Source organism: Pteronotus mesoamericanus, unplaced genomic scaffold, assembly GCF_021234165.1.
Source record: "Pteronotus mesoamericanus isolate MK-2021 breed Mesoamerican mustached bat unplaced genomic scaffold, CSHL_Meso_final scaffold_31, whole genome shotgun sequence".
Classification (NCBI taxonomy): Eukaryota; Metazoa; Chordata; class Mammalia; order Chiroptera; family Mormoopidae; genus Pteronotus; species Pteronotus mesoamericanus.
This window is the reverse complement of record NW_026555312.1, coordinates 18,199,997-18,226,799: the sequence shown is the minus strand read 5'-3', so window position 1 is coordinate 18,226,799 and position 26,803 is coordinate 18,199,997. Positions and strand designations below refer to the sequence as shown.

General features: G+C 40.8%; 1 protein-coding gene across 1 annotated transcript in view; it reads right to left on the bottom strand.

Annotated features, from left to right (window-relative positions):
- Positions 1 to 3,251: 3,251 nt before the first annotated feature.
- ADTRP (androgen dependent TFPI regulating protein) overlaps positions 3,252 to 26,803 on the bottom strand; it is a 67,596-nt gene continuing 44,044 nt past the window's right edge. Inside the window, exons 4-6 of the mRNA XM_054592079.1 lie at positions 24,601 to 24,716; positions 9,101 to 9,252; positions 3,252 to 4,499 (exon numbers count right to left, since the gene is read on the bottom strand). Of these exons, the coding sequence (XP_054448054.1) occupies positions 4,468 to 4,499; positions 9,101 to 9,252; positions 24,601 to 24,716 (300 nt within the window). The 3' untranslated portion in view covers positions 3,252 to 4,467. The remainder of the gene's footprint in view (positions 4,500 to 9,100; positions 9,253 to 24,600; positions 24,717 to 26,803) is intronic.

Genomic DNA, 26,803 nt, shown 5'->3' with positions numbered 1-26,803 from the left:
ATTCTCCAGGCCATTCCTCCTTTGTCTCTTATCAAAATTTATTTGTCCTATGTCCCATTTTATCAATGTGCTTTCCTCTGCTAGGTCATATGAAACTATAACTTGATCATCATTGTTAATATGACTCTGGGGTATAAGTAGAGTGAGTATCTTAAATGAAATAGGAAGTCTTGTGTTGAGAATATCAATTTCCACGAGAGGAAGAAGATATTAGGTGAGGAAGCCTATGGGATTAAGAAGGTGTGAGTATCCTTAAGTCAGCCTCATTTTCAGCATGTTCTCATGGTGCTGAGTTAGGCCTTGTAGGAGATAAAAACAACAAGACCCATGGCCTCCATGAGTTTACAGTTAAGCAGAGTGGGCTGAGCAATCTTGGATGCCAAGCACTTGCATCCACCACTTTCAGTTTTATTTTACTATGGTAAGTTTTATCATGTTCTTTCAAGAGACAAAGGCTCAGAAAATAAACTATTTTTCCTAAGTTCTATATAAACTGTGAGAGGTGAAGTCAGGATTTAGATTCAAGCCTGGTTTGGTTTTGAAGATCATGTTCTTTCCAGCAGTCCATACTGTTACGGAAACAGAAGCCAAGAGGCTAGATGGAGAAGAGTGATGGGTTGCTGTGTATGACTGACTTTGCCTGTAATGGGGTTTTCAAGAAGGGAATGACCCCAGTTGCTGGAGAAGAGAAAACTATTTCAGAGAACTGGAGAGTGATGTTCCACTAAGTTCTGAAGCCATGAAGACAACATATTTATTTGAAAGTAGCTGGAGGAAGAGAGGTCTTTCCAGGCAGGATGATCAATTTAAGGAAAGGCTTAGGAGTAGAAATAAAAGTGTGCTGGAAGCTTAAGTGGGGAAACTTCATTACAGTAATGAAAATTATTCCTTGTGAGCCACTTTCTCTTTTACCTCATCTTAATTCAGCTGAGAGAGGGAGAGCAAACACAGGAGAGGGCTCCCTTCTCAGGGACAGGAACTCAGCAAACCCAGCCTTCCTCACAGTACCAGCTGGAGACACTGCCTAAGAGGATGTTCAGAGTCCCCAAGGCAAGGGTCCTTTTCTCAGATGTCCTAGTGATTCAGGTTGTAAACTTCCAGAAGGAAAGGTGAAGGAGCCAGTTGTTTCTCTTTCCTTTTTGGAATCCTGGCCCATTTCAATTTATATAACACAGCTTAATCCACAGAAACAGGAGCTAGAAGGCAGGTCCTTTCTCTCTCTTTTATTTTTTTTCCAAGACATAGAAACCTTTATTTTCTCCCTATAACATGAACCAGTGCTGTTAAATAATATTGGATAATTGCACCTGTCGTACTCCCCATATTGTACTGAGGAAAAATAATTGCTGGTTTTCTGCTTGCAGTTTAGCTGTGACTCCGTCATTTGACTTGGAGCATGTCATTTTCTCCCATTTTAGACTGTGTACAGTCAAACTCTGTGAAAGGACTCACAGCAGCCCTGCGTGTGTGAGTGGGCACGGGCCTTATTCAGCAATGGTTTCTAATTTATACAGCATTGAAAATCCACAGCTATAAATAAACAGTTCTGATGGCTTTGCTGCCTACTCAAATGCTTTATAAAAAAAAAAGTGCCACCAACTACATGAGAAAGGAAAACAATATCTGGATATGGATTCTGGTTTCTGACACTTGGCCCTCGGAGAAGGAACACCCAGGTGTGGGATGGGTTCAATGCTAGCCATGCGGCCTTCCGGGAGGCCTGGCCTCACCCCACTCATTCCTCAGCCTCCTCCCACTCCTCATGTGCGGGCACAACGTGTTTGGGGATTACAGTGTATGAGACTGACTTCCTGTTATGACAAGTATTGTGAGTAGGTGCAGAGGAGCTAGAAATAGCTTGAGAAATGTATGACTCTTTTGGTGGGGGAGGGGAGGGCTAATGTATTGTTTAGGTAAACAAGATAAATCCTCTCCCAAATTCAAAATTAGTCACACATGAGACAGTGCGTCCAAAATATAAGCACAGGGACGTGTGAGGTCCATGAGGCAGTGGTGTCGCTACTACCTCTGCCTGTGTGTATGGGTGAGAATTTCCACCAAGTTGGGGTACCCTGACCACCTTTTGCCTTGAATATATACAAGCACTTTTGCTTTTGTAAATAAAGGCCTTCTGCCTGTAATACAAAAGACGGTGGACTCAAGAAGCAACCATCTGTGTAACCTTGGACCAGTCTTTTCCCTCCTCTGAACCCAGTGCTGAATTAGAGCCAGCTTGTACAGGCTTGCAAGGACGAAGTGCTGTTCATCTCTTCCCAACTCTACATTCAGTGACTTGTTGATAGCTTGAAAAAGACTGTGATAGAGTGTTTACACCATGGAAATAGGCAAACACTATATATCAGAACCTTAAAATTTTTTAAGTTTTCTAGAGAACTGATTTGTAAACATTTACCAGCACACCAATATCAGAAACTCAGCTTACTTATCTGTAAAATAAGAACATAATACACTTTCTGCTTACAAGATTTCTGTGCAGATAAAATAAGGTTATGGTGGTAGGTGTGATTCTAAATTGAGTGACACTATACAAATATTATTGCTGGTTATCTCATTTGTATTGTTTTTTAAGCACTAATAGCCTAATGCAATCTTATGTAAGCACTGCATACCTTTTAATGAATGTTTAATTGATATTCTTTATAGGTGTTTTGTTGCTTCTCTTTTCTAAAGTTACAGCAGCACCAAGGAAGCATTGTGCTCAATGGGAAATGGTTCTGCAATATTTCTGGTGTTTGAATAGGTACTGCACAATGGCCAGTCATGCAGCAATCAAGGCTTAACTTGGCCTTGGGGACAGTAAAGCCACAAATAAAAATTTGCATCCCATCCAAGAGCTTACTACGACCCTGAGAAGTATGCAGCTGGAGCCATCTTTGGGATGTGGAAAATTTGGGTGATCCCTGGTGGGCTTCATACTTGGAGAATTTCCACTGTGGCAACTGCTTCTCAGCTCCTACTGAGACCAGGTGCTCTGAGCAGCCAACAGGTGGCAGGTATAGGAAAAGAGGGGCTTTTCCCAGCTCACTTCAGAAAGACTTGAGGCTAATACTTACCTGAGTGTAAAGGAGTATGGATCAAGCAGGTTTCTTGGTGTCTGTCCTAGTCTTCTCTTATACTGCCTGCCCTACAGGTATAGCCTGCTGTTCCCTAACCCTGCAAGACCACTCTTGGTATTTCTGAGGTATTTCTGGTGTTGGAATAAATATTGCACAATGGTCAGTTATGTAGCAATTAAAGTTTAATTTGGTCCCAAGCACAGTTTTACCAGATTTTATGCATTTTCACCAAATTTCTCTTGTATTATGTTTGGTTGTGAAGCCCAAGTACAATTTTCTGTGGCGCCCAAACCCCAGTCCCCCTGGGCCTTATGACACACTGTTAGATTCCACTATCTCTATCTACTGCTAGACATTTATCATTTGTGTTCTTTATAAAATATGCCTGTAAAACCTGGGAAATTCCACTAGAAAAGTCAAAGCAGGGTTTATGAGTGTGCTTGCTGACAGTCAGCTTTGTTAATTCATAAACTAACTCAGCAAAGTGCTTTGTACCAAAGCACTCTCAGCACTCCTCATAACCATATCACTTCCCATTTAGACTGTTCCCCAAGTAAAATGTACATTTATTTGACAAGTCAATCAATACTTGAATAGAAGAGATTTTGACAGTGTCACTATGTTCACTGTTTATATCTTCCCTGAATGCTCGCCCACAAGAGGGACAGATTTCTTAATACTTTTTATAATTTATTTTCTCCTTGCTCCAAATAATTTGCTATTATACCATACCAGGTAGAGAGACAACTTTAGTAGCTGCCATCTCCCTGCACTTCTACCCAGACTGGGGCGGGGGGAGGGAGGTGTGGCAGGGAGGATCAGATGCAATCCATGAAAATAACAAGCTTATGAAAAATGCTTATTTCTAGAAAATATTATGAGATTATTAAATACGAGATTATTAAAAAATGGCACAGGACTGAGAATTAAAAGATATTAGAGACAAAAATCTCTTGTCCCAGTTCTGACACTAACTCTTTGGCCTCATGCAGGTAACTTCTCATCTAGGTCCTCAGCAACTGCCTGAGTAAACGGTTTTAACAATCTTAAATTCTTTTCTCTGTCTAAACATTCTCTGACACTGAGTTAATGAGTTTCTTTGGCCTGTGGCCAGAATTTGACCATAGACCATCCTACACAGAGGTCAGATGAAGGTAACAAATTCTGAAACAGCAGCAGTTATTTTTGGCATGTTCAGTAAGTCTTTCGAACCCAGGAGTCCTACCCAAGTTAATCTACCTTCATAACCCTCTTATTAAATTTAAATATTCTTTACTGTCCTTTCTACTTTCTTATGTTTCCCCACCACCACCCTCCACCAAACAGAAAAAAAGATTGAAAAAAACTTTCATGTTTTCTTCCTTTTTAGTTCTTGGAAAACAGCATATAATCACTTCTTCTTCTTTGACTGCCCCACATCACCTGTGCAAACAAGAACAGAGAGGGACTTCAGACTTCAGAGTTTCCCTAACTAGTGTTCTTAGGTAAAAAGACATTCACTGTGACTTGAGGCAGTGGAAAGTTGAGGACACATTTCCAATGAAAAAGGATGTAATTTAAGGATATCTGTCACATACCCACCAAAGTGCTAGAGAAGGCACTGTCCCCCAAAGTGTCTGTGTGGAGTTCCAACAATCGTTTCCTTCTGTATAAATTTACATGGTGTGAATATAACCGAAATAATATTTTCTTTTTTTGTTTCTAGCAAGTAGGGGTGGGTGCTTAGTCTTGCATTCTCATGAGGCTGAGCCATTTCTAGGCTTCTCTGAGTCTTCAGAATTCCTCTCTAACCACATTTCCACAATGAATGGCTAGAGATAAGAAAACTGTTACTTAGATCATATTATCTTATCCAAACAAAGTTCACAAAATGGATTTCAAACTTTCACTGGGAAATAATATTGTTTGTTATCATTCTCCTTTATTGATGGGAGGTTTTCCAAGTGGAACACCTCCTAGCTTGTGCTTAGGGGGTTAAGTCCACTCCTGAGTTTAGTCCTTTCTTCATCCTCTGTTAATGCTAAGGAGTAGAGATATTTTAGGCCAAACATTTAATGGTCATTTTCTGTAAGATACAAACATTTTTTGCTGGCATGGTAAAGGAATCATTCTTTTAATCAGTATCACTATGGATACTATATGTAATTACACATCTTATTATTCCAATAGTCAGAACACAGGATCAGTAAAAAAATACTATTCACAAAGATTTACACCTATATATCTACAACCACAAAAGCTACTGCTAGACTTCAAGTTGAAAATTTGAAGAACATGTGCCTAGTTTTAGCTAGTTGGCTTAGAAAAGGGTGAGAAGGCAGATGGTTAGGGGAGTATGAGGTGTTAGAGGAAAGAGATTTGAGCACTGATGAGTACAGTCACAGTGCAAATGCAGCAGGAAATAAATGGAGCTGAGGGCTGTTGGAGGAGGCCTCATGGGGAAAGAGGCTGAGGAAGAGGGATAAGGAATAATCTAGAGTGGACTGTTCAGGGAGAAGAAGTTAGGACAAGAAAGGCACACGTGCTTTAGAATACACAAAGAGTCATCCCATGATAAGATTCTTTTGTTATGAAATGATCAGGGACAACTTGCAAGGCAGACCATATAACAAAGTTCTTCATGGATAAAACCAAAGAAGTAGACTAGAGGGTCTCTAAGTAGCTTTTAACAATAACATCTCCTTTTAAAAAATCTGCTCTAGAGCAAATAGTATTAAAAGAAGGCCTTAGTTCATTCTACCCAAGGCACCATCATGAGGTCACTTGGCCAGACTGAAATTTTCAGTTTATAAACTATCCTTGGCAAAAAAAAAGGATCTATGGTCTCAGCACATATCCCTCCTGGATATAAGTAGAGGGGTCATGGGCTTCCAGGCCAAAATGGAAGGCTTCCTATACGTAGCAGATGTGGCCAGGAGGCAGGTAGTTCACTGTCCCTGACCCTTATTAGTATTTTAAAATTTGCCTAGTGATTTCACAGAGTGCAGTCAAGGTCAAGAACTACTGCTAGAGAGATACCTGCATATTAGGTGGGTCTTGACTGATACTTCTTGACTGCTCAATACTTGGCTGGTGACTCCCAGCTAAGCCATAATGGGTCTCAGGATTTCAGAAGCTGAGATTCCAATTAATTCTAGCTTGAATTAGCTTGACCTCCTATTTCACTCTTTAGGTTCTTCAGGAACCACACCATCTCTGTCAATTTGCATTCAGTTAGGTGGTTGTTACTTTTAATTTCCTTAGCTGGGAAAACTGGTAATTCATGCATAAAATAGAAGGGGAGGATTAGAATATCCACATAGAAAAGAAGGTTACGCATTTTTGCTGAAGAAGGAGATGACTAGCAGCAATAGTGACTAACCCTCTGTGCTAGGCCCTGTTTTTGCACTTGACACTTCCCAAGTCATTTATATATAGTTTTCCAGGATCCTAGGAGGTGGGTACTAATACTGTGCTCCATGATGCACACGAGAAAACTGAAACAAGAAGACACTGAGTGCCTTGCACAGTGTCAGAGACCTGTAAGTGGTTAAGAACAAGTTAGGAACCCAGGCAGTCTGGCACAGAACCTTTCTCCTAACCACTGCTTCCCACAGCATCAACAATGCACTCCTTTGAGTTTCTGTTCTCATCCAAGGAGTCCCAGGCTCTGGAAGGAGGTATGAAAGGAAAGTCAGTGCTGAATTTGAACAGAGTAAATGAATACTTATTAAGTGTTCCCATAGATCCCGAACAGAAGGTTTGGAGAGGAACTCGGATACAGAGGAACCACCCAACTGACTGACCAAGGTTAGACAATGCTATACTATATGCCCACAGACACAGCAGGCATTAACCAGTACCAAACTGGGACATGCAGTTGCCCTACTTAGAGGCCATCTGAATGGTATAGACACAGGTTACATAGTTGAGGGAAGCCTTAGTGTTTTAAACAGACTAGGACATAGGCAAATGTGTTTGCATAAATAGCTCTGTTTAATTTTAGGCAATTTAAAAGTATTCACTGCCATTGGAATTCTAAGTGATCTAACTTCTCTCTCTTTTAAAAAAAAAATATATATTGATTTTAGAAAGAGAGAGAGATCAAGCCTGCAACTTTGGCATATCAGGGAGATGCTGTAACCAACTGAGCTACACAGCCAGCACTCTGACTTCTCTTTTAATGTTTATTCAACCATTTGTAATTAAGATATGTTCAGAATTTAACACATTTATGATCGTGTTCTGATGTTATATAGCATCAATGACTTTTTACTCATTCTATTCTTAAGGAGTTAAAAATCTAGAGAGAGGAGAAACACAGCAGTTTCCATCTATTCACAGTAATCTGTTCCTCACATAAACATTTACATAGGCACGATGTGAATGAAGGTCCACATGGTGAAATCAGCCTGTTTGCTCACGGGACCTAATTGTAGTGAAAAATTGGATATAGTACTTAAACAACAGGGCTTACCAAAAAGAGCTTGGTGTTGAAAATAGTGAATCAGTAACAGTAAATATAGTGAAAATTTTGCTTTTTAATTTAATGGATGTTTCAAAGTCACTGTTTAACGATTTAAAAATTAATCACTATTGAGCGAAACACAATTGATTTAGTAAAAAGTTATTGTTGTCTGAGCTCTGAATAATCGATTTTTTCTCTGCACATCTTTATTTGCCAAATTTTAAATGCATTAGTTTCTTCTTCTTCTCTTTTTTTAAAATATAGATTTGGGGAAAGCATCAAAAATCTTTACCCAGAATTTCAAGGAGCCAAAACCAGTTAGAATTAGATGTCAACACATCTGAAATGTCAACACATTCTTTTTTCTGGATAGTTTCCTGTGATTTGGGATCCTGATTTTGGGAATAATTTTTAGTTTCATTTTTTCAATGTTTGCTTTCAAGGAAGATATTGCCTTTGGGACTTTCTTAACTGGTTAAATTCTCCACAAGTAGAAAACATGTGAGAAAGCTAAATGCGTGCTGATTTATCTCCAGGGTCTCAGTCTCCTCTCAGAAATATACACTCTTGTACTGAACCTTCTGAAACAATTTTTTTTTCTTTTATACAAGGCTTCTGTTTTCACACCAGTTCATAGATTGGGCGGAAGATGCCACTTCTGCCATTTCTATTCTGATAGAACAGAATGGCATGTGGGTGTGTGATGTGGGGGACTGTATGTGACTCTTGCCTTCCTTATATACAAAATCACTGTACAGTTCCTGCACTTCTCCTTGGTTTGGGAAAATAATCATGGGTATTTTGCAACCTGACATTTTGGTGGTTAATTTTCCAACAAAATAATATTTGGGGGGTTGGGGGGGTGGGAGAAGCAGAGGCAATAAAATTTTCCATTTTAAAATCACATCAGTTAAGATTTTTTTTCTTATGAAGAAGCAACATTGTTCTACACACTGATAATTAGAAAACTTAACTTGCTGACATATTGCCCTGTCTAAATGAGAATTTCAATCTCAAGTACAGGATGTGATCTTATCTGGTAAACGCTTTACTAAAGATTGAGAAGCAACCTAATGGGAGAGGGATGGGAACTCATCTGGGAAGGCTCTGAGCACTGCTGAGGCTGGAAAAGCTGAAAGGGTCATTTCCTTCAAAACCAAACCAAACCAAATTAAAAGAAATAACAACAACAACAGAATAACCTTGACAATTAAACATCTTATATCCCTCAAGCCCTCACTTAAGGGAGGGAGACTGAGAGTCCATTTGTTTGTGCCGGGAGTGGTGACAACTTGCTCTCAGGGTCCCAAGTTCTCTAAAGATTATTTTTAGCCTTGAAGTTAAATGAAGTGCTGTTTTAGGGAGGAAGGGAGAGAATTTCATGGAGTTCTCTGAGAGAGTATGAACTTCCCCCAGGCTTTTCCTTTGCCTACCTTGATAAGACCCATCTGAGTCCTTGGACAAAAGCATCGAACATCACTGCTTTCTGCTTTGAACTAGTTTCTCCTTTGTTTCCAGAAGGAGTGGAGAGAGTGCAAGGAAGAAGTGTTTCCAGGTAAAACACAAATAAACTGACCCCATTTCCAGTGGTTGAGCTTCTCTCCAAGTAGGTAGACGCTGGCACCACAGATGCAGCTGACAGAGAAGAAGGCTGCTAGGCTGACTGGGCTGAGTTTGGCAAACATAGGATACACCCATGTACCAGTTTTTAAGTAGATCCATAGGACGCTGCAGAAAATAACAAGCCACAATGACTGAAACAGTACAGGGGAAAAGCTTTTTTCTTTTTAGATCTATGAGTTCTAGCTCTGGTAAATAAAAAGAAGGCATGGGGGATATTCATCACCAGTTGAAATGTTCCACTAACCTACAGAAGTGAGCCTTTTCTAGATAGACTTGAATCAATGAGACATCCTATTTCATGGACTGGGTTGGCTAGTTTACATAATCTATTAAATTCAATGATGGTGAAAAAATATAGGAGGACATTGAACACATCATTAGTCAAAAACAATATGGGAGAACATGAATTATTCCTTTCCCCGAGAGGTATGGCCTGCTGAGACATTGAGCCTTCTAAGACCACATCCCTTTGCTGGGTCTCAGCCAAACAAATGGGTTTGCATTTCTGGACCTAACAGTCATGTCTAGATTTCCATTAGCTCTCCAAGTCCATTGGGGTAGGAAGGACAGAGATTGAGCATTATTATTCTAACACAATATGCCTGGGGTTTAATTGTTGGCCCTGATTTTACCGCCTGGATATAGACATGGATAGCGTGTTAAGTATGAATGGATGGAATTGCAGGAGGCTCAGGTCTTGCTCATGTGAGGATAGAATATGAGTCATTTCTGTAAGCCAAAGGAAGGAAATAAATGCTAGGAGAGGAGCCATAATGTCTAAGTGAAGCCGAAAAATGCAGTTTTCTGGAAATCAACTGTACTAGAAGATGCCAAAGCCTGAAATAACTTTTAAAATTAAATATGGAGAAGATGATGTATCAGCTATAGTTTATAATTGGTTAAGACTACAGAATCTGGAACCAGATTTCTGTGATTCAAATTCTAGTTCTGCCATCTATCAGTCATGTTGCTTTCAACAATTTATTAAACTTTTCTGTCCCCTGCCCTCATATGTAAAGTGGGGTTGCAAATATCATGCACCTTATAAGGTCATTGTAAGGATTAAAGGAGTTAACACATGTAAAACAGAACATTGCCTGGCATATTGCTTCTCTCCATTAGGGATGGCACAGTGGGAGTCCTCTCAGCAATCTTTCTTTTGAGGTTATTCATTTCTTGTAACAATTAGGATATGCTTTGGGTAGGCTCCATAAATGACACTAAAATTTAGATAGCCCAAGTTATCAAAAGATGGAAGAATGAAATTCTGTGATTAATTAAACTTTCAAAAATCCAAATGTAATCTTGATTGTTTCAAATACTTGAAGTTTGTCAAATGTTTGTGGAAGAGACAAGGGCTAATATCAGGACCAGAACTATGATGAAGCAAGAATTTCAGGGGCCATTTCTGTGCATCAAAAGACACAATCAAAAGAGTGAAAATGCAACTTATGGAATTGGAAAAATATTGGCAAATCATATATCTGAGAAGGAATTAATTTCCAGAATATATAAGAACTCCTATAACTCAACACACAACCTAATTAATTAAAACCTAACTTAAAATGGATTAAGAACTTGAATAGACATTCCTCCAAAATAGGTATAAAAATAGTCAACAATCACATGAAAAGATATACATTTGCATTTCATTTTTATTTCCCTACAATGTCACTGATTGTTGGGGAAATGCAGATTAAAACTACAATGAGATACCACTTCACACTTATTAGGATGGCTACTATTAAAATAGAAGAAAATATCAAGTGTTGGAGAGGTTATGGAGAAATTGGAACCTGTGTGCACTATCGACGGGCATGTAAAATGGTGTAACTGCTGTGGAAAACAATGTGGCAGCTGCTCAAAAAAAATAAACTTGGAATTACTGTATGATCCAGCAATTCCACTTCTGGACATATACCCAAGAGAATTTAAAGCAAGGACTCAAATTGATATTTGTACACCTCTGTTCATAGCTGTATTTTTTGCATTAGCTAGAACGTGGAAGCAACCCAAGAGTCCAACTATGGATGAACAGATAAATAAAATGCACACAATGGAATATTATTTGGCATTGAAAAGGAAGGAGGTCCTGACACATGCTACAACATGAATGAACTTTGAAGTTATTTTGTTAAGTGACATAAACCAGACACAAAAGGACAAATATTGTATGATTCTATCTATATGACATACCTAGAGTCATCAAATTCATAGAGGCACAGAATGGAATGGTGGTTGCCAAGAGCTAGGGGAAGGGGAAATGAAGAGTTACTGTTTAATGGGTATAGAATCTCAGATTATAGGGGAAGGAAAGAATTCTGGAGATGGATGGTGACGGTGGCTGTGTGACAATGAAAACATTTAATGCCACTAAACTATATACATAAAAATGGTTAAAAATGAAAAATTTTATGTTAAATGTATCACATAAACACAATTTTTAAAAAATTTTAAGGAAGCATCACTCTTAGGGTCATATCAGTGCTGGGCTACCCCTTGGTCCCTAGTTGTGGCCCTACTAGTACCACTCTGCTGTCTCAAACTTGCCTAGATGCTCCTCTCATGTAATCCAAACTTTGCTAGATTAAAAACAAATGATAATTATTATTTACAAAAGTGCAATTCTGTGATTGTGCATCCATTAACAACTGCATTTTAGAAAGATATCCACAGCACTCCTTTCCTCTAGGGCTCTCATCACAGGCCAGTGAATGTATAAGGGACAGGAAGTAAAGAGCCCCAAGTGGCTAGGGTTAGGAGTTTGGGGTCAGTTAGGACATCTGAGTATATTCTAAACGGGGTGCATTAATTAGTTCACTTTGTTTACTTTACATACTTGGAATGAGGGCTTCCTATTTCCCATGCACATTTATATAAGATAGTCCATAAATAAGGACATTTCCCTAGAGGCCTGGAAGGTGTCTGTTTATTTACTTCATTTTTGTTTCCTTCAGCATAATGTTCTGGAAAGGAAAGTTTCTCAGGTAAACTAATGATGTCTGTACTTTCACAGAAAAAGTGCAAAGAAAGTTGTGTTAACTGACAATGAGGAAAGTAATAAAAATACAAATAGAGTATCAGGCAAGAAGGTAGTAATTTAATGAAGGGCAGTCAGCAGAGAGGCCTGAGTGAGATGTCACACTCAGTTGATGTCACCTCTTTATGGCTTGCCTGAAAATATGTTCGAAGGGGAGAGAGAGGGAAAGGAAAATGGAGTGGGAGAGGGAAAAGAGAGGGGAGAGGAAAGGAGGAGGAAGAGAATAAGTAGGAGGAGGAGAAAGTGGAAGGGAGGGAAGGAGAGATGAAGTGAGAAAAGGGAAGAAAGGAAGGGAGGGACGGAGGACTGACTTAGCAAGACCAAACTGAATTGATCATTGTTCTCTCAGTCAGTGTCAGCTTTTCCTTAGCCCCCAGGTGAGATCCCATAAAACCATAGCTAAATGTTTCCCCAGTGCACTCATTTTATAATCTCAGTCCAGGCTCCTTCATCTCACCTGGATTTCTGGAATTGTTTATTCTCTGGGCTTTCTTGCTTCCTTCAACCCACTTTCCATACCATAGGTCACCAGCAATCCAATAGTCTTTCTAAAAGAGAAGCCTGTTCATGGTGCACCTCTGATTCCAGTTGATCCTTGTTGCTTTAGGAAAATAGCCAGACTTCTTCACTCAGCCTACTTGGCATTACTGTGGCCCATCCATCCACTGTTAGATCTGCAGTCCATCCATATTGAACCCCTGTCTGTTTCTTGACTGAACCAAGTTCTTTAGCTTCTCCGCCCATGCTGTTGTCTTTGCTAGGAATACCTCTGACATTTTCACAAGCTGGGACACACTTCTATCTCTGGGTCTGGCTGAATAGTACCATGCTTCAAGTCTTAGCTTAAAAGTCAATTTCTCTAGAAAAGATTTCCTGAACATTCTTTTACCCCCATTTATTTAAGTTCTAATGCCTTGTGCTTCCCCTACTTATGTCGCTCATTTGACTGTCTTTCTCACTAGTCAGAAGCTCTGCAGGACAAGGATCATATCTGTCATGCACATCAGTTTCTTAAAATGACAGAAAATAGCTACTTTTTTCTGTTTTTAAATGAATGGCCATTAGAAAGGCCTGGGGTCTTCCAGTTAAGATGGCAACATAGCTAAACATCGTTCACCACCTTGCACAACCACATCAAAATTACAACTAAATTATAGAATAACCATCACTCAGAACCATCAGAAATCAAGTTGAATGGAAGTCTACCAACTACAGAATTGAAGAAACCACATCTATCCAGACTAGTAGGAGGGGTGGAGACGTGGAACGGGCTGGTCCCACGTTCACATGTGCCTAAAAATTTGGGAAGGGGATAGAGAATCAAGATGGTGGAAGAGTGAATGGAAGTCATACTGATCTCCTCCCAGGACCAATCTGGAATTACAACTAAATTGTGGAGAAATCACCTGGAACAGACAACTGAACAATAGCGAGAAAGGAGCCTTATAACCTTAGACAGAGAGAAGAATCAGCGTTAGCACAACCTAACTGGTAAGAAGTGCAGTAAAGACTCGAGAAGGCAGGCAGGGTGCCCTCAGGTGGCAGAGCCAGAAGGCTATTGAAACAGCCAGTTGGATCCCCCTGAGATGAGCAGGGTCTAAACCATAAGCAGGGATCTCCAGCCTGCAGCACCAGAGCCCAAAAAGTACACAGACAACAACCATCTGTGAAAAGCAGCAGGGTTGCTCTCTGCTAGAGACAGGAGGCTGGAGACACAAAAATCTGTTTAAAGGGCCAATGCATAAATTTTTATTTCCAGCCATTTACTCTGGGTTCTGGCAAAGGTGGAGGCAGAGTGAGCTAGAGACGCCTAAGGAAGACTGGGGAAAGAAGCTTTGGGGAGAGAACTGAGAGTAGCTGGCGGGATCCCAAGGCTGACTCCTCCCCGATAGGCAGCAGCCATCTGGCTCAGGCAGACCACTCCCCTGAGTGGCAGCAGTATGAGAGGATGTAGTAACCCTGTCCCCATGTGGGACTGTGCCCCCCACTATGTGGTGTCTAAGCCTGACTGCTGAGTGCAGAGTGACTAGATTAATAACTGAAGGACATAGCCACAGACAGCAGATTCATGGAAGTCAAACAGACTGCCTAAGGTCAGACAGGGTCAACACCTGACATCATCAGAGGCAGATCTAGAAAGAAAAACAGTGGTCTCCTACCATAGAAGGTCACACCACAAAGTCAGGAAATCAAGAGAGATCAACTTAAGAAGCAGAAGCAAAAGAGAACAGTATCACACATAATGGGAAGACAAAGACACACCCCTCAGTCAAAGGGAAAGGAGGAATTCCTAGAAAGAGAAATAAATGAAATAGAGGCAAGTAAGCTTTCATATAGTGAGTTCAAAACAATGATTCTAAAGAAGTTCAATGAACTCAGAGAGCTCAGAGAGAATTACAAAAAGTACAAGGAAACTATGAGAAACTTACTGCAAACTATATCAGCATGAAAAAGGACATATAAACTATCAATAAGAGACAAGAAGAAATAAAGAATACAATTTCTGAATTGAAGAACACAGTAGAAGGAATCAAAAGCAGGCTAGATGAAGCTGGGGACAGAATCAGCGAGCTGGAGGACAAGTAGAAAAAAGCTCCCAGAAAGAGCAAGATAGTGAAAAAGACTCAAAAAGAATGCAGAGGCATTTAGGGAAGTGCAGGACAAACTGAAATGTAAAAATATTTGTATAATAGGGATACTAGAAGGAAAAGAATAGGAGGAAGGGATAGAGAACCTGTTTGAGAAAGTAATGACGAAAAACTTCCCTAAATGAAGGAGAGAAAAAGTAGCACAAGTCCTGAAAGCACAGAGGGTCCCATGCAAGAGGAACCCCATGAAGCCCACTCCAAGACACTTCATCATTAAAATGGCAAATATCAAAGACAAATAGAGAATCCTAAAAGAAACAAGGGAGAAGAAGGTAGTAACATACAAGGGAGCCCCGACAGAGCTAGCAGCTGACTTCTCAACAGAAACAGTGCAAGCCAGAAGGGAATGGCAAGAAATATTCCAAGTCATGAAACGCAAAGGCCTGCAACCAAGACTGTTCTATCCAGCAAGGCTCTCAATTAAAATGGAAGGTGAAATAAGGAGTTTCCCAGACAAAAGAAGTCTAAAAGAATACACCTCCCCCAAACCAGCATTGCAAGATATGCTAAAGGGACTAGAGGAAGAAAAAGATTCTATGAATACCCAGTTCCTTTCGCAGTCACCAATGCTTGATATGATCAATATTTTTAATCCTTATTAATCAGATTTTGACAATGATGTGTTATTTTAAGTATTACTTTATTATTTGTTGAAACTAAACCTGTTTTTGAATAAAGAAAAAAATTGGGAGGAATATCTCAGGAATGAGGAGTCTCAGCCTCACTCCAGGCCTCCAGCCCTATGGTTCCAATGCCAGGAAAATAAGTTCCCATAACTTCTGGCTGCAAAAAGGAGTGGCAGTTGAGTCGGTGGAAGAAACTTCTGGAGTCCCAAGCAGTTCTTCTTAAAGAACCTACATATGGACTTACTCAGACTCACTCCCTCTGAGCTGCAGCACCAGGGTAGCATCTTGAAAGGCACCAGTGGCAAAGGAAGGAACTGAAGTGTCTGGCATCAAGGTGAGAGCTGAGAGACAGCTTTTTCTCAGATAGAAAAGTGAGGAGAGGCCATTGTCCCTTCTCTGAACCCACTCCACAGAGAGCCAGAGCTGGCAGGCTGGTGCCATATCTGAGATTCCCTCAACCTGATTAAGAGTTTCCCCACCCTGGAGATCCCCTGAGGCACTGTCCCATCCAACTTATGGGCCCACCAAAGCTGTTAACAGTGGGCTTTCCATCTGTATGGCTGGCTTGGGCTCATGCTTCACGACTTCTTAAATCTTTTCAAACAATCAACAGCTGGCTTTAGTGAGCCTTCAGCTCCCATACTTCTTCTTAAGTGGCCCCAGGCCAGGAACTAGCAACAGCCAGCCTAGATTTACAGCTTGGCTTCACCTAGGAATCTCCAAGCTCATCACAAGTAGCAGCTGCCTCAGATTGTTTTATAGCTCAGGCAGGGTGGCCCTGGGAAAAACACAGGAGGGGGCTGACCCTGACCTTCACCACCCAAAAACACCAGGGTTTGTGCACCCATTGGACAGCTATAGACCATGTAGGAGCACCATCACTCTGTCGCTGCATAGCTGATCCTTCATGGAGGGCAGAGATTGGTGATCAGTGGTCATAGCCAGTCCTTACAGTCGAATGGCCTAGGTAAGTCCTTTTTATTGACCTTCCAATGGTAACCAAGGCTCAACTACAAAAGGAGAGTGTACTCAGCCTACACGTACAGCATACCTTGAGTACCCAGCTTGGGTAATAGGGGAGGCTGTGTCACTGGACCCTACTGGACACCTACATTAGGCTACGTTACTGAGACAGGGAGTCATAGCAGCGCTACCTAGTACATAGAAACAAACACAGGGAGACTGCCAAAATGAAGAGACAAAGAAACATGGCCTAAATGAAAGAACAGATCAAAACTCCAGAAAAAGAACTAAACAACATGGAGATAAGCAATTTAACAGATGCAGAGTTCAAAACACTGGTTATAAGGATGCTCAAAGAACTTAGTGAGGACCTCAGCAGCATAAAAAAGATCCAGTCAGAAATGCAGGATTCACTAATTGAAATAAAGGACAACTTACAGGGAAACAACAGTACAGTGAATGCAGCCAAGAATCAAATCAATGATTTAGAGCTAAGGAAGCAAAAGACAACCAATAAGACAAGAAAAAAAAAAACATCCACAAAAATGAAGATAGCGTATGCATCCTTTGGGACAACTTTAAGCATTTCAATGTTCGCATCATAGGGATGCCAGAAGGAGAAGAGAAAGAACAAGAACTTGGAAATCTATTTGAAAAAAATAATGAAAGAAAATTTCCCTAATTTGCTGAAGGACTAGACATGCACATCCAGGAAGCATGGAGAGTCCCAAACAAGATGGATGCAAAGAGGCCCACTCCAAGACACATCAAAATTAAAATGCCAAAGTTTAAAGATAAAGAGAGAATTTTAAAAGCAGCAAGAGAAAAGCAGTTAGTTACAGGGGAGTTCCCATAAGACCAATTTCTCCAGAGAAACTTTGCAGGCTAGAAGGGATTGGCGAGAAATATTCAAAGTCATGAAATTGGGGAACTACAGCCAAGATTGCTCTACTCAGCAAAGCTATCATTTAGAACAAAAGGGCAGGTAAAGAGCTTCCCAGACAAAAAACTGAAGGAGTTCATCAGCACCAAACAATTTTTATATGAAATATTAAAGGGTCTTATTTAAGAAAAATATCAAAACTATGGACAATAAAATAGCAATAAATACATATGTATCAACAAGTGAACCTAAGAAACAAACTAAGCAAACAAGAAGAACAGAGACAAAATCATGGATATGGAGAGCATTTTGATGCTTGTCAGATAAGAGGGACGTTTGTGGGAATGGGTGAAGAGGTGAGGGAATTAAGAAGTACAAATAAGTAGTTACAGATTAGTCATGGGGATGTAAAGTACCACGTAGGAAATGGCATAGCCAAAGAACTTATATGCATGACTCATGGACAGAAACAATGATGTGGGGATTGCCTGAGGGAGTGGGGAATACTGTGTAGGGAGGGGGTAAAGAGGGAAAAATTGGGACAACTGTAATAATATAATCAATAAAAAATATAATTTTAAAAAAGAAGAAAAAATTAGTGGCTGTTTGGGTGGCTTACTAGCACCTCTGTTTCTCTTTGACCTGTTTGTTCTTCACTGCAGCTGCCTGACCCAGCAGGAACACTATAGCCTCTGAAAACTGGGAAATGGACCCAGTAGCCTTCCAAATTAGTTAATTCAATGTTCACTTTATTAATATTTTGACAAGGCCAATGATTCTTACCCTCAGTTGAGATATCAATAATAAATGTTCTTCTGGAACTGTCTGCCATGTGTATCTGTGTGAGTCAGGGTGGGCAGGCACAGACTGGTCGCCAACAGTTAATTTTGCAGTTTTCTCATCCTACATCTATCTGGTAGCATTGTAGAGTCAAATGATTATTATGAAATGCATATTTTCTGCATCCTATCAGTAGGGAAACAGTGAAAGTCTGTGGGTTTGAGATTAGTAGATAGCTAGGGATTTCATGGGCATTAAGCATTATAATTCTTAAAGTGTTATCCCTCATGTCATATATTTCTAGCCTAGCAGAATAAACAGAATAAAAGGATCTTCTAGTCTCACATTTCATGCTAACTTTGTACATAAACACAGAGAGGGTCATGGTTGTATCTAATGCCAGAGACAAATACAACTTACACTTAAATTTGTAAATGAATTCAACAAGTGAGCATATTTCCCACAATGAAAATGTCCCTGAGAATGGAAACCTTGCAATTCCTTAGCATGGAGCTTTAGTCTGTTGCTGCCCTTGAAAGCCACCCCTGTGTCGCACCTCAGTTCACCTGCATTCCCAGGCTTTCTATCCATCCCATACAAAATGTTCCTAATCAAATATGAATAATGGCAAATTAAAAACAATCTCTAGCTTTGATAGCTACAAAAATTAAATCTGATTTTTAACATTAAATTGTGAATTTCTACTAATGTCTTAAAAATGAATTCCTATCATGATTTACTTAACTTTCAATAAATTTTAGGTGAAGCAAAAACAAGGAGACAGATAAATAGAAAGACAGATAGATGATAGATAGATAGGTAGATAATAGATAGATACATAGACAGATAGCTATACAGATGTGATTAAAATTGCCTTGGGGCCTTTAAAACAGCTGATGTCCAGGACATATCCTGAGCCAATTAAATCAGGATCTGTTGGAATGAGATTCAGATATGGGATTTTAAATTGAGATATTTACTTATACCCAAAACTATTTCTTTCCTACCTTCTCTACATTTATTAATGAATCACTATTTTCCCAGGCATCTAGCCCAAAATTCTTAGAATCATCCTTGATATTTTATTTTTCATTTTGCCTGCTACATGCCAATTAATCCACAGAACATATTCTGTTACTTCAACAATGTGTCTCAGGCATGTCCCTCTTTCCTGATTGTACAGCTGCTTCTATCTTCAGGTTGTTCTTATTTTTAATTTCTGTAATAGGAATTTTGGGTGAGCAGGGGCTGAGGTTTAGACAGGAAGGGTGAAAACTGTAGATAACCAGTTCCTCTCTTAGCCCCCCACTACCACTCTTCTTCAATGTGCTAGCTAGCCTGGACTCCAAACATTGATAACAAGGGACATTTTTATATTCATTTTCCTATGTTCATTTATATGAGAGCTAAGGAGTCCTCTGGAAAAATGGCACTGGGATTCTGATCCTTATTAAGATTCGAGATTATGAAACTGTGGAGCATCTAGATGGTCCCAGAAGGAGGTCATATTTCAGGAAAGGGTAGCAGTGGTTCTGGGAGAGAATTCACACAATGCACTAGTGGAAGTAGAAGGGTATTGTTGATGCTAGATATGGCAAGGTGGCTGGCTGATCCTGGAACTCAGTTTAATACAGTCCTCTGGCAGCTTTTAAGGTATTCTAGAGTCTGGGGGTATGATGTCTGTATGTATAAGTGTGTATGTATAAATGGGTGCATTAATTTAGAGGACTGTTAAACCTGGGGGCCCTGGCAGCTTTGCTATGCCAAGTAAGCATAGTATAGAAGAAAGAAATCATCTCTCTTGCCTCATACAGGCTGCTATTGAGAAGTGACTCTGAAAATATCTCTCCCAAGGCTGAGTTATGGCTGCATATCTGTGCAACACTTGCACTTTGCATGTAATTTTTCACTAGCAGAGGTACCTATGGCATCAGCAAATTTCTAGTCTATCCAGAGCAAGGTGGTGATACAGTTCAAGCTAGCTGGGGCTGTTGTAGTGGCCAGCAACATTGTTCTTTTTCTACCAACACAGGGGACTAATGGGCAATAGACAATGGTAGTGTTGGCATTGTTAGCAGTGGGGATGGAATGCTAATCTTATAGCAGAGCCAAGTGGAGCTGTTGGTCCCAGAAGACTAGGTATTGTGGCTCTACAGTCTGTGTGGGAGAGCAGTTTTGAGAACTGTGTACAACATGGGCATGTGTGAGCACTCATCAGATTCTTAGAATGCTGTAGACATGGAGGTCTTGGGGGGATGGACCACCTGCACACAGGCAGAAGGTGCTCTGAGCATGCAGATGAGGGATGACACTGGAACTATAAAATAACCATGGATGAAGAATAAGACAATGTGATTAAACTAGATGAGAAGAATATTCTAGATAACTATTATTTGTATATTGTTTTATTCTGTTTTGCTTCTCATGTCTTGCCATTCCAATCCATTTTAAGCACTCTTGTCACGTGAGACTTTTGAAAACATAATTCTCTGGCCATGTTACGAATACTTCTCCCTCCCACCTCTGTGTCATAGAAATAAACAAACAACGGCAACAATCAAATCTCACATGGTCTAAACTATGTCTAACTGCCTCTAGCCTGCCATCTGCAAGCCTCTGTAGGAGGGCAGTTCAAGGGTGATTTCATGTCAGTCTCTTTCACTAAGAGGTCCAGCTAAAGTGAATTGCTAACCACTGTTCTAATGTGATCTGTGCTCCCTTAGGCTAGGGGCTATGCTGTGTTGTTCAATTTCTCCCATTTTTTAAAGCTCCAATCCAGCCAGTCCTTCGGGTCCCAGATTCAGTGTACACCTTTCCCACACTGTCCAGCAAGACATAATCACTTCTTTCTCCATATTTCTATGGCTCCTTGTATTTGTTCTGACATTGTCTCACTTCCCATTGTTTATTCTCCTAATTTGTATGCATGGTTTATCTCCACTTATTAAGTTCAAGCCCTCTACAGGCTGGGAGATGGCTTTATATAACTATGCTTTTCCCAGCAAGACCAACCCTGTGTTAATGGAAATATTTGTTCAATAAAAGAATGAATAAGAGCCAGGAGTAGGAACATTTCTATTTTTCTGCTCCTCACCACTGCCTCAGAGAGAACTAGCTGAGGTGTTTTGAGGTGAGAGAGAAGGGAGGAGTCAGTGAACTACCATATTTATAGGTGACTAATGCTTTCCAAAGGAAATGAAAGATTTGCAGTTATAACTACTTTGTGAAGCTTTACTTTCCCACTTAGGGGCCAGCCCTCCAATTTTGCAATATGAAAAATAACAAAAAGTAAGTTCCACTTGTAAGGCAGTCCCAGTGGTCTCAGTAATTATTTTTAGGTCACCGTGATGTGATTTCTGCAGTGAAATGCTTCCCTAGCTCAGAGTTATTGCCATTTTTCCGACTCGTGTTTGTTTCTCACGCTCTGTCTGGCCTGGGCCCATATTCTTGACCTCATTTCTGCTATACCGTTTCCCTATTTGACCATCCAAATAGGCACGCCTAACAGCTGATCCACAGCCACTTCCTTAAAACATCTCCATGGATATGCACAGTTTGTGGAGCTCGTTGATGGCCATCTGTGGCCAGGAGGGCTCATGGGCCCCAGAGCATTGCATAAAGGCAGAGACAGCAGACAGCAGAGTCGGAGTTCCCCTAGCCAGGGAATGGACAGAGGTAGGGAAGCTTCAGTCAATGGTGCAGCATAACATGCCCAAAAACAGGTATATTTGATTTATTCTAGAAATAATAGCACCTGATGGACCAAACTGTGATTTACTATTTCATTAATGATAAGGAGGTCCACCCAGTCACATTTCTCCTGGTGCTTCCTTCCACTTGCTCCATTACATCACTTTAACATCACAAGCACAGCTCTGGAAACAACAGCATGAAAGCTTTTAGACAGTAGGGACGCTGTTAAGCTTTTTTTCATACCCAACTCCTCCAGCACTTAGCAGAATATGTTTTGCACATGCAGTGAACTGAAAAAATACATGGCCATGTGAATAGAGTAGAAAGAGAACTGGATTTGGAAATAGACTTGCATTTAAGTTCCAGCCTTGATTTTCCCTGGCCACATGACTTTGGGCATGTCATTTAACCCACTGAGGTTTCAGGTCTCCAATGCTAGATGATCTCTAGGTCTCCTTCTCCCACTCACCTTCTATAATTCTATTTGATATCAATTGATATTGCCATCAGTGGACTAACATCAAGCCTCACTAATGCCACCACTGGTCTCCTTGTCCTTTTAACTTCCACACTGCAGCCAAAATCAACTTTTTTAATCATCTTTTTTACATAAGCCACATCATTTCATTCCTCTGCTTAAAATTTTTGCATAGAAAAATCTCTTTTAAAAGTCCAGACCCATTAATGTGAATTCATGATCTAGGTTTTCCCTGTCCCATAATTCAGCCATACTCTCAGCTTCTCCAGCCCTTCACAGATGCTGATCCCTAAGCCTGAAGTTATTTTCCATGTCTGCTTGACTTACCCTTACTCATTCTTTGGGTCTCGGCTTAGACATTACTTCCTTAAGAAGCCAGTCCTCAGGAGTCCACAGCACCCTGTATTTACCCTTTTTACAGTCTCATCATCCTGTCTTCCCAGAGTGTGTACATTTTTCTCTCTCCTAGACAGTCCTGAAAGGCAGCATGGTACTGTGTACATTGCTGTATCCTCGGTATCTTAGCAAAGTGCCTGGAACTGGTGAGTAATTGAATGGACATACGATGTACTCACACCTGACCCCATCTTGTTGCACTTCTTCTCCCCAACCACTCAGTTCTCTGCATTGTCAGAACACACGATCAGGCACTGACAAGTCAAGCCTTCTCGACCACTGTTTCTCATCTTTTAGGCCCACTGCATTTCCCCCCCAAATACCAGTGGACTTAGGTGTTCTTGTGCCTTCTTGGTTACTGAGGAGGAAAAGAGCAAAGATCAGATTTGAAGATCAATAATAAATTTCCAAGATTTTAGGTAGAAAAAGATAACAGATCAAAAGTACTATCTATCTTATATATGAACTCCAAAAGTTACGCTTGGCAAATAAATAAGAGTAAATAAGATTAAAGTTCACTGGAAAATCAGATTATGGAAATTCATGTACATAATCAACCAGCTACTGCCCTCCTTCTCCTCAACACATACAACTCTTACCCCATCCCAGGTATTCTGTCTTTAGAAACTTATTCCTTTGGGTTAAGCCAGATTTATCAAATCTGTGGCACATATCCTGCCACTCTCCATGTTCATGCTATTGGAAGATATTGCTAAATGATAACACAACTCTGTTTTGGTAGGACCTCAGAATCCTTTCCAACACAGTGCTCCAGACATCAATTACCGGTAGGTCACCAATGTATGCCTTATTCTCTAAAATGACATTTGTTAAAATGCAAAGGCCCCAGGCTGGGGAACAGCCTACACTGATCACTGAGATATTGGGGAAGATTTACTAAGCAATACTTTCTTTGAAATAAGAGGAGCAAGAAAGACTTTGGGCACTCAGGGAAAGAGGGGCCACAGACTGGTGGAAGGAGAAGGCTTTCCACAAAGGAAAGAAAGACTAGAAAGAAACTATCATCTGAGTTCTGGCCCTAAGGTCACTTGTTCTAAGACAAAGGCTCATGGAGCCCATGAAGCGAGCACTGGGAGCCCAAGCCCCTTTGGAGTGTGTTCTCTATCTGGCTTTGTCAGAGTACTGTGCCCAATTAAACTCACTCCCCCACATAGGGATCGGGAGATTACCAGATATGAACAGTTTATGGGGATCTAGACTAGAGAAGGAGTATCATGATTAGCGTCTGATCTGCCGGCATCATGCTTGGCATGCCCTTTTCAGTTAAGCAAAAACATGGAATAAATGAGAAGTCTGTAGAATGGAAAAGGGTTTTCCACTCACTGGGCAGTATTTCTGAGAATTAGTATCACCAGGTGGTTGAATGATAAAATCTAGACCAACTGCTAAAATGATCTTGCACGCCCCTTACTAGGCTGTTCTGCCGGCCACTGGACAATTGCCCAAAAGCCCTCTAGGGGCTCCAGTGCCAGATGTTGATGCAAATAAACCCATAATGATATAGGCAACAGAAATGGACCAAACCTAGCATGTCCAACCTGCCAAATGCCTTTTTGAAAGAAATATATTTAGATGCCTTGGATCATTCAGCTGTTCAAATACCTAATTGGAAATGGAACCAAATATCAACATTTTCTTGGGGAAAATAATGTGTAGCTTTGCCACGATGAATTCTTCATGAGAAACTCGTGCCTTGCTGTGTGTGTGTGTGTGCGTGCACATCTGTGTATTTTTTGGCTTGTGATGTTTCCATGAGTATCAAAAGCAAACAATAAAAATCTTTCTTATTTGAAAATTTAAAGATGACTAAAATCCCCATTAACTCAATATGAAGGCACTCTTACAGAACAGTATGTTTCTGGAATATTCCTCAGAGACTTACTTGAACAATGATTCTAAGTTGATTTTCTCTCAGCAATTCTTACCTGCTAATGTAAGCAAGGGAAACAGCAGCCAACAAGCTGAGTCCTTTCTTCTTCGGTAGATAGGAGTGTGGACTGAGGAAGATTTCAGCCAGTGCAAAGGGGAATATGAATGTGTGCTGGAGGAGAAAAGATGACAAATCACATGTCAGGATGCCTTGACTTCCTAGTGTTTCTCATTCTCTCTTCCCCTCCACTTTACCTTCTTCCACAACTACCACATTGAATTTTCCAAAACTTGTCTGAATCCTGCTCACAGTGCAAAAAAAAAAAAAACCCAAAACAAAACAAAATAAAAAAACCAACTTGTCTGAGAGCATACTCTGCAAATGTCCAAGGACCTACAGTGGCTCTCCAAACTCCTTTGTCTGGCTACCAAGTTTCTTTGGAAAATGCTGTCACCCTTTCTTGGTCTGCTTATTGCCTGCTGTTTCCCTCTCTTAACACACATGCATACACACATGCATACACACATGTGCATGCACACTCATGTACACATGTGTGCACATGCACACACGCCCTCCTCCACTGCAACAAAGCTGTTTCCTTCATCCTTCTTTGTACCCAGTATGCTTGTTCTCACCTTCAGACAACTGTTCATGCCTCAACTGTGCGAAATGTGTTTTCTCTCCCAGCATTCACATTGTCCATGTTCTTCACAACTTACGCAATCTTCCATGATGCTGTCTCTGAATTTTCCTCTTGCTAATGTCTCTTACTCAGTTTGACTGAATTTATAGCCTGTGCCATGCAGTCAAGCACTTACGATGTGTACTCGTAAGATCTTGGGGGCCAGAGAACATGTCTCAGCCCAGCTCTGCATTTCTGTTGCACTCGGCCCTTACTGATGGGAGGTAGGTGCTGCAGGGCGTGTGAGAGTCTCCCTCCCAAACCCTCTATGTCCTCTCCACTCCTTCCATGCTTCACCTTCTCCTTCACAACCATCTTCTTTCTCACATCTTTCAAACCCTTAACACTACTTTAAAAAAATAAATGTAATCAAAGAAATAAGCTTTTAGTAACAGTGGCATTTTCAGGTGAAAAGACTACTAAGCATGCTCCCCTCTTAGTCATGGGGACAGATCTAAGAAAGGTAGGTGACTTGAGTTTATGTGAAATGTCCTTTCATTTATTAAACACACTAAATTTGCCCTTCTGCCATACTCTGCTCTCATTGGGAGCACCAAATAATGTTAGTATTTCACAGTTTTTATATTTACATCTGTCATTCCTCTTTCATTTCTCTTACATCCATAACCTTTACCTGCAAGCTCCATTCCATTCCCATTCCTGAGCCCCGAGGCAGCTATGTCAGCACCTTGGGTACAGGGGTCACTGGGCACTTAGGAACATCACAGTGCCCTTATCACCATGCTCCCATGCCCAGCTATGCTGCTGGAAACCTGGGCACTGGCTCTGGATGGCTCTTGCTGCCAGTCCTACCATGCTTGTGCTTGGGGGCAGCCCCAGGAGGCAGTAGCTTCCTCTGGCCTTACCTGACTTAGCTAAGGTACAGTCAGTCAGCAGAGCAAGACCCTTAGATGATGGGAAATGAGACACGTATTGACGGGGCAACGGTGAGATGAGAAAGAGCAAGTCTTAAGTACGGGGTATTACTGGGCTTCCCCGAGGAACCTTGTCAAAGATGCTGTTGAGCAGCACAGAGCACTTAGTCTTCTTAAACGCCCTGGGTACCAACATTTTAGTAGCAAACAAAGAGAGGTAAGATTTTAGACAAACCATGCCTTTTATATACTTTGTTCAAGGTTGGTCCTGAATACACTGACTGGTTGAATATGCAAATAGAAATACCTCTGATCCACTGTCATACCTGGCATATTTTTGGGGTCTGATTTTAGGCTACAGCTTCTGTGTCCCTCTCTCCAATAAAGGAACGTTTATTAAAGGTGTTTTAAGGGCACACACTTTTTAATCTGGCCTTGGGCTAGCTTCCGTATCTGTCTGAGAGCTTCAGCTTCCTCAGTTATGAAATAAATCACACACATGTTTTAGGGGTGCTGCTCTGAAGGTTGAGATAAGTGTGTATAAAGGGCTGCTCCTTGGTCCAGGAGACTTCTAGTGAGCAGTAGCTGTGATTGTCACTCCTATTGTGATACTGTTCTTCATCTCATTGCTGACTCAATACGGAGCAGGCGAGGCAAAGTTTTGGGACATGTACAGCACCTGGTGCTCAGACGAGCCCTGG